The sequence below is a fragment of the Lepisosteus oculatus genome, chromosome 13 (assembly GCF_040954835.1).
Source record: "Lepisosteus oculatus isolate fLepOcu1 chromosome 13, fLepOcu1.hap2, whole genome shotgun sequence".
Lineage (NCBI taxonomy): Eukaryota > Metazoa > Chordata > Actinopteri > Semionotiformes > Lepisosteidae > Lepisosteus > Lepisosteus oculatus.
Window position 1 is genome coordinate 14,733,169 of NC_090708.1, and position 9,005 is coordinate 14,742,173.

General features: G+C 38.5%; 1 protein-coding gene across 1 annotated transcript; it reads left to right on the forward strand.

Annotated features, from left to right (window-relative positions):
- The first annotated feature begins 2,853 nt into the window (after positions 1-2,853).
- LOC102691234 (solute carrier family 35 member G2) lies at positions 2,854-7,947 on the forward strand. Its single transcript, XM_006637699.3, has 2 exons — positions 2,854-3,228; positions 6,501-7,947. The coding sequence occupies exon 2, from the start codon at positions 6,524-6,526 to the stop codon at positions 7,775-7,777; it is 1,254 nt and encodes a 417-aa protein (XP_006637762.1). The 5' UTR covers positions 2,854-3,228; positions 6,501-6,523; the 3' UTR covers positions 7,778-7,947.
- Positions 7,948-9,005: the final 1,058 nt, after the last annotated feature.

A 9,005-nucleotide genomic window follows, 5' to 3' on the forward strand; every position in this document is an offset into this window, starting at 1 on the left:
GAAGTTAAACTAATTGACAAAATCATTAAATAATAATGCAGACGCACACTGGAAAGACAGGTTTCTGCCCTGCAACTGTGCTTGGAGGAAAACTAATGAGCAAAACTGTGAGCTAATGAGCACCTTACTTTCCTTGTCACAACTGGTTACTACAACTTAAAAAACACACAGACATTATCAATGTATTTGTTTTTAATTGGAAGACTCTCTAACTATTTGAACCAAAAGAGTACTGGTGTATTGTCAGCCTGTATTTCTAATACTTAGAAATTTCCAATCATGTTTAAATGTACTATTTTAAATGAAAATTATTTTATATTTTTATGTTATGGGGGAGGTGGGTCATTAAGCATTTTAAATGGCAGGTCAAGGGGCTTTTAAAATACCCTTTAATAGTGAGAGAAAACAAAGAGAAACTTTTAAAGTTGGTTTTATTTTATTATGCCTTGGGGTATGAGCATTCAGAATCGCCCTTTGACATTGGTAGGGAACAGGGATGGAACCATCATATGATACCCGTTATCTTATTAGACACGCTTAGTTCAGCTCTTGGTAATAAGGCCTGAATATAAGCACATATGACATTACATATTAATCAGTGAAGAAGTTGTGTAAAAAGTTATATTATTCATTTACTGCTCTTTTCATGTAAATTTATTAAAATATCATTGTTGAATACATTGGTTCTGTGTGGAAAATGTCCTTGAAAATGACCTTTCTTTTATACTGTAAACACATTTTGAGATTAAGCTGGATAAATTTCATTTTTGGTTAATTTAAAAAAAATGTTTGAAATGTTTTCCATGGTTATTTGCTTATACGTTTTTTTTTTCATAAGAAAATGCTGCAGGTCATTTTCAATGTGAATTCTGAATTCACTGGAATTCCCAGTCACTACTGCCTGCAAAAGCAAAATGTTTATTTTTTATTAACACTTATGTTGTAAGTCAGTAGCAGCAAATTATCCTGTGTCCACTCCTAACATTTTAAAATGTAAGACATTTAAACATGATCTCCACTTCAAATGGATAGTGTTTATCCTTCTATGGTTAATGACATATTCTAAGTAGAAAAACAATTAAGAGATACTGGACACAAATAGAGTCTAGATGCACTCTGCCATGTCTAGATGTATATATTTTTTCAAAACATATTAAAGTACTTATGGCTCTGTCATTCCTGATATTACAATACCTTATCACAGTTCTGTTCTGCTATTGTTCTGTTACATCTGATGTCATTATGTCCCAGCAAAAATACCACATTATGAGTTGCAAATATAATAAAATGTGTAATGCATTCAGCTTTTCCTCCAAAATGCAATGTGCAAGAACATTAAGTAACTCTTAGAAAAATTAATGGTAGAATAAGTACTAAAGCAAGATTTCTGCTTGGGGAGCTCAATTAAGTGGCAAAGTATTGTTAAAATAACAATTTACAGTATATAACCTTGTAAGAATTCTGACCACATTCCAGTTTTAAATTGCCTGACATTTTTGTTCTGGACATCAGCCTCCAACCCATAATCAAGTTCAAAAAATGCTTTTTTTATGTTTTCAAGAATATCAAGAAGTAGAAAGAACAGATAATTATGGAACAAGTAATAGGTTTATTCCATGGTGAAAAAAAGAAGAAAGAAAACACAATGTTTCGGCTGTGGAGCCCTCACACCTGAAGAAGGCTCCACAGCCGAAATGTTGTGTTTTTTTTCTTCTTCTTTTCAGCATGGGATAAACCTATTACTTGTTCCTTTGCAGCCTATGCATGCTGACGCAGCTACCCACCAGAACTACTACAGTTCATATAATTGTGTGGTCTTTTCAACAAAGTTGCCACCACAGTCTTTGAATATGTAAAAATATGGAAAGTGGAACAGAGGGAATTAATTAAAACTCATGTGATCTTCTATAATTAGATTGGAAAGAAAGGATGAAAAGAATACAAGATTTGAATTGATCAGCCTGCTAAAAACATTTGACGATACTTTAAAGACAGGATCACATTGTTAGTAATTTGTGCCAAACTTAAAATCTCCTTAAAGATGAAAACAGGTGTCATAGCATACTGAATTTGATGGTTCAGACAGAAGAGTGTCAGGAAGTTCATATCATTGCTGCTCCTAAGATAAAACCTCATTTTCATATACAACATCCTTCACAGGTCTGGACAAGTTTAAAGACCATTATTGTTATCTGGGTACCAAACCTGTTCCCTCACTCCAAACGTAGATAGTATACAAACAAATAAGAGGAGCAGTATATATTAGTAACTGAACAAATAATTTCAAAAATACATCTAATTACTCACTCTGTCCCCCACACTGTACTTCAATACTACATTACATCGGTTGGGGTATTAAAGAAATGATACATCACTTGTGCAGGGTGGCATCTCTGGAGGTGATTCTTTATACAAGGAAGACGTGAAGTTATCAGCTTGCAGGAACAGATGGGTTCTCCTGGGAACTCTTTATTTAGAAACATTTGGTCTAGCTCGAACTATACATAAATCTTTTAAGACGTTACATAATACGAATACTGCAAGTAACTAGGATGTGGTTACTGCCAGTAACGATCATAACATAATCATTGCTTGTAACCTTTTTATGCACTATATTCTGTCTTAACAGAATTCTGTAAATGTAAATTTACTGTGACTTAATAGGCAACTGGGGAGGGAGCGTTATGTGGCGTTATGTGGGTTACCTGATGTCGCCAACGTAAGAGCCTGTTATTATTTATACCTTCTGCAATTCTAAAACAACTAGAAGGCGGTGGAAACAAATGTAAACGTCCTCATATTTTACAGGCTGCAAGGTGAAAGATGCTAGTATGCGCTAAAGAAACTCTCGCCTCCCGGGCGCATGCTCAGAAAGAGGGGCATCTCTTCTGCCCCCTTCTGCTCCTTCGTGTGGCACATTTGAATCCGAGGTTGGGAGGAAATGGGAGCGAGACTTGAAACGCGAGAATCCGCAGCTCCATCCCTATAACCTGCAGAGCTCTCAAGGAGCCACGGAGCCTGGCCGGTTGAGGTTGGAAGGCGCGGAGGCTTCAGTCAATGCAAGTTGCTTGTCTTTGGGGAGCGCTCTCTACAATCATTTGAAAAAAAAATGGAGAAATGGGAAAAGCAAATACCCATTTCTGGACAGCAAGATATTGCCCTCTTTAATCTATGATATTAGAACAGTTTTTGACGCCGGATCAATCTTTATTGTTTCAAGGAAGAAAGGTGAGAATGGCTCTTTATTTAGTTTTGAATATTTCTGAGTCACCACTGAGGTTGTTCCCCAGATTATAGAAAGATCGTTCACCTTTACAGGATCCGTTATAACTTGCTCTGTACACCTGAGCAAATCCTTGCGTTCGTGCGTTATGAAATGTTGGTTTGCACGTTTTATCATTTCACACCTATCAAGAAATCTTTTTTTTTACTTCTTAAATAAAAAAGAGCCGTACGCCAGTAAGAAAATCTCGTATGATCATTTACGAGCGATTAGAAATAATGTGTTCTTTCAGTACAATAGTAATGGAACCGTATAAATATTAATTTTATTCCTCGTTAAGGTGGATGGGTTAGAGTAGCCAAAAATGCTGAAAAATATACTAAAGCAAATTATTGTCTAACTGCATCATATGAACGATGCTGGAGTTATTTAATTAAATGTCTTATATGGTCTTTAATATAAACTTAATCACGTCTTTTTGACAGAATTGTTGTCTTAATATGTTTGGCTTAAAATAATAAATAAGCTTGCTTTATATATGTTTTGAGCTCTATGGTGAAATGTTTTCGCGTTATACCATTAATCGAAGGAAAGATAACAGCTCTGCTTTTGTACATGACGGTGTCTGACTGTTTTTCATATGAGTGTGGACGGGTGTGTATAAAATGTGGACTGATAGCCGCCCGAATACTTAAAGACGGTATTCTACATGTATCCTTTTTCTTAGGTTATCATATGCTGTGCATCATGAAGGCAACAATAAGTGTCCATATTTTAATAAGTAAAATATATCACGCGTTAATTAAGCCATCAAGCATATTCACTCAATTAGCACTGAACATGGATGTGTCATAGTAGCTGCAATGCACTGGGACATGCATAAGCTCAGTCAAGATGTAAAAAAAGAAAACTCTATTATTACTGCCCCCTTGTGGCCAACTATAAATAACCCTTTTGATATTTTTGTTGTGCCAATTTATTCCTTCATAAACTGTAAACATTTATTTGCAAATATAGTTTGTCTACTTTTTTGCTAAAGATGTCTTTGCCTTTGCACAAAACTAAACTGTTTTGTCTTTTGTATAGATTATGCAATGATGAACATTTTTTTCTAAATAACTTTGGGGAAAAAATGGTGAAATGTAATGTACTACAAATCTCAAGGTTACACTACCAGTGCACCTACAAAAAATGAAGAGAATCAGGTGTCATACGATCTCCACAAATTAAAGAATAATGTAATCTTTGCCTTCTTATCTTTCTCAAACATGCTTAGTATGATGACTTTATATGTCTATATCTTCAGACCATTTGCTATTCAAACGGCCCTTGAAATGTATCTAATGAAATTCAGAAGCTGAGTTGTAGTAGACAGGCAAACAGACAGGGTTCACATTGGTTTGTAGTACAGCTATTATATAAACGATGGAACAACATCGAAGCATGTGACCTGTAGAGACCTGTTTTAGAATATGGGCTGTTTTTTTTGGATGCCCTGCAACCAGGCTGCATGACTGCATTGTGTGATTTCCTCTTTTACATTTTAGGTCCTGTGTAGAAAAACTGCACCCCACCATACCGTTCTCTAGGGAATCTGTATTTCTTGTTGCAGAAATGAATCAAGTGCTCACATGTGGGTATATTAACTTGTGAAGCTGTAAAATAACACTGGAAGGGCTGTTGCTATCCACAGCACTGGGCTATTAGCTTCGCTATCTGCAGCGTTCTCAATACCGTCCTTACCTCTGATGACTACATTTTAGAATGATTCATTCTTCACCATTTTCAGCCTCGGAGAGTTGGCTGTGTTCCTGACCACAGCTCAGGGCAGTTGGTTCTGTTGTTGATGATAGGTCAGGGCAGTTGGCTGTGTTCTTGGCCACAGCTCAGGGCAGTTGGTTCTGTTGTTGATGATAGGTCAGGGCAGTTGGCTGTGTTCCTGACCGCAGCTCAGGGCAGTTAGTTCTGTTTTGAACCACAGCACAGGGTGATTTGATCTGTTCTTGACCACAGCTCAGGGCAGTTGACACAGGTCTGTGTTGTTTACTACAGCTGAGGGCAGTTAGTTCTGTTTTTGACGGTTCAAGGCAATTGGCACTATTCTTGACTACAGCCTGGGGCAATTCTGTTGAAGATAACAGTTCAGGGCCATTTATAGTTCAGGTGGGTAGCTGCGTCAGCATGCGTAGGCTGCAAAGGAACAAGTAATAGGTTTATTCCATGCTGAAAAAAAGAAGAAAGAGAACACAACGTTTCGGCCGTGGAGCCTTCTTCAGGTGTGAGAGAGACAGGGCAGTAGGCAAAGGTAATGTAGCGGGAGAACAAAGGTTGAGAGGGAGGAGGAGTGAGAGGCGGGAGCAGGGGACAGAAAGAGAGGCCAATCAAGAAGATTCTGTCCCCTGCTCCCGCCTCTCACTCCTCCTCCCTCTCAACCTTTGTTCTCCCGCTACTTTACCTTTGCCTACTGCCCTGTCTCTGTCACACCTGAAGAAGGCTCCCCAGCCGAAACGTTGTGTTCTCTTTCTTCTTTTTTTCAGCATGGAATAAACCTATTACTTGTTCCCTTCAGGGCCATTTATTTCTATCATCGTTTCTGTTTACCCCCAGCTTCTTCCAGGAGCAAAGTCTCCTTCAGAGAGTTCAATTTTTATTGATAGAAGATTTACCATTAAAAACATAATTCATAGAAGATATATACCTACCATTAAAATATAAGCATTGGTGCTATGTGATTTATCATTACAAATGTAATTTACATCTTGATATGAATAAAGCTGAGATCAGTGTGAACTGAAAACTTATATAATATAATCTTTATATAAAGGTAATAGAAAATACAGAATTTAAACTTAGTATTTAACTAATTAGGAGACATTTCTGTTAATTCCTTCATTGAGACAAACACTGTTGGCTCTGTTATTCAATATGTCCCCGACAATCTTGTATACAGCTAGAGATAATTTTTCAACTACTGTATTTTGTATCTTAATATATTTAAAGAGTGATAATTGAATATTTTCACACCTTTTATTGAGCACTGTTAACTATGAAAATTAATCACAGTGTGAAAAGTTGTGTTATCCCTCAGTAAAGAGCAATAAATAGATTTTATGCATGTAAAGTAAAAATACCATTGATTTTTAAAAGAACACGTAGTTTTATTCTTTATGTACTATAATAATTGGTTTGATAGAATGTTCATTTATTTACCTGTCATTAGAGACTCATGTTTTTTGAGTCCTTATAATAGTCTAACTGTGATCTACACTCCTTCTAGATCTTTCCCCTAGCTGAAGAAAAATGGACACATCACCCTCCAAGCAACAGTATGGCCCAAAGAAAAGAGTTAAGATTCATCCCAACACGGTAACAGTGAAATATACCACCCATTACCCGCAGCCTGGCGATGAAGGGTACGACGACGCACCTTCTTTTGAGGATTTTGGGAATTTCGTTGACGATAACCCGAACAAGAAACTGCTGAGCGACAGCAAGAGGCAGGGAAGAACTTTCTTTGGCACGATGGATGCGCGCCCCAAGCTTTCCACCGAGCCGAGGGACAATGGGGTGAGCGAGCAGCTGCAGAGCTTTGCAGATTCCTCTGTGTTCACCTCCAGGGTGACGTGGGCAGCCCTGTTTGGCGCGGCTTTGGCTCATGGGTGTGTGGCACTGATCACCCGATTGGCAGCCGACCGATCCAAAGTGCCCTCCCTGGAACTGCTCTTCATCCGCTCTGTGATCCAAGTGCTGTCTGTGGTTGTAGTCTGCTACTACCAGGAAGCTCCGTTCGGGCCTAAAGGATACAGGTTGCGCCTCTTCTTCTATGGAGTGTGCAACGTCATCTCCATCACCTGTGCTTACACCTCCTTTGCGATCGTGCCCCCGAGCAATGGGACCATCATGTGGAGAGCCACCACCACAGTCTTCAGCGCCGTTTTGGCATTCCTCCTCATCGACGAGAGAATGGCCTACACCGATATTGTGACAGTGGTGAGCAGCGTGTTCGGGCTGTGCTTGGTCATGATCCCCAACATTGTTGATGAAGACAAGTCCCTTCTCGGGTTCTGGAAGGAAGCCTTTGGCTACACCATGACCGTGATGGCCGGCTTAACCGCAGCCCTCTCAATGATTGTTTACAGAGCCATCAAGGAAAAAGTCAGCATGTGGACTGCCCTCTTCACTTTTGGCTGGACAGGTACGGTTTGGGGAGCCTCCACTATGTTCATCCTGCAAGAGCCAATCATTCCATTGGATGGTGAAACCTGGGGCTATCTGATCGGCATCTGCATTTGCTCCACAGTCGCTTTCTTAGGGGTTTATTATGCTTTAAATAAGTTCCATCCCGCACTGGTCAGCACAGTCCAGCACCTAGAAATCGTGGTAGCCATGATCCTCCAGCTTCTAGTATTACGTATGATCCCATCTGTTTATGATGTAATTGGTGGCTTGATCATTATTGTCAGTGTTTTTGTTCTCACGGGAGTTAAGCTATATTGGGCGGGAAGGGGAAGAAGACAGGATTATCAAGAGATACTTGACTCGCCAATTAAATGAGTGTTAATATTTAGTGTAATATGTAGTAAGTCCCCGATGTGCAATTGAACAGTCTTATGAATGTTTGAATCAAGATATATTTATTTTGTATTGTGCTGTTGAAAGAGTGCCAATTGTGTAATGTCTTTGTTAAGCTATAATATGTGAAATAAAAGTGGACAGCAATGGTTTCTCTTTTATCTAGTTTTTACTACTAATTCCGAACAGTTCTCACTTCTAACACAAGCCATATTCTTAGTTACTGAGTTACTTTCACAGCTAAGGATATAAAAATATTTTTATTTGCCTGTTCACATCTGGATTCTGTACACAATGGCAATACTTAGGCTTAAGGGAGAGTTAGGTTAGATGTATATTTAGCTAAAAAGAATGAATAAACTCATGACCTTGAGTCTAAATTATGAAGTAAACCTTTCATGACTTTTGTAGCCTGTATTTTCTCTGGTGGCCCAGAGAGTCACTTAATGAAATCTTGTGTAAGTCAGGGCCTTTGTGAACCAGGGACACCCTAGAGGTGCTACTCTGTTCTGTTATTCCATTTGAACTGGTATGACAGTTGCCTGATATGAGCCGAGACCTCTGCAGACCTTGTGTTAAAGGAGCCGAATGCTGTTAAATCCAATTTTGAATCTTCACAATTCCAGCAAAACTGGGAAAACATATGACCCCCTGCAATGTTGGTGAAGATTTTGATGTAGACACCCTGCATGGAAATAGAGCTGTAGGGACAATTCAGCCTCAACGTAACACTATCTGACCAGGTAAGTCAGTGCAAGTGTATCAGAGTGATAATCATGAAGAAGGGGAAAAATGGAAGTACGACGTAGCTTAAGGAGCACCTTATTGGAGCCTGCTGAACAAAAAATAAGCCTCATGCCAAAGTCCCACCCGTGTTAGTGCAGTAAAAGACAAATATTGAAGTTAAGTTAATTTTGTTCATTTTTAATTATGAACGACAAAAAAAGACTTATAACCTGTTCTACTAGGATAAACCACATTTGTGATGACTCAACTGATCACTATCTGCAACCTTTTAAATGAACTGGTAATCTTTAATGTACCATGAATATATTTCTATCAGTATTTACTTTTGTTTCCAATACATGGAATACTAATTAAGGATTCGTCTAATGCCTTCAGTGCCATTAACAGCTTAATGCACATTGATGTGGGTAGCAGAAACATAGGGACGGTAATGGCATATTTAGATTCATACTGCTGACATTTT

Bases quoted from the DNA above. Each gene is read 5' to 3' on its own strand.
- LOC102691234 (XM_006637699.3), top strand. From the start codon at position 6,524: ATGGACACATCACCCTCCAAGCAACAGTATGGCCCAAAGAAAAGAGTT.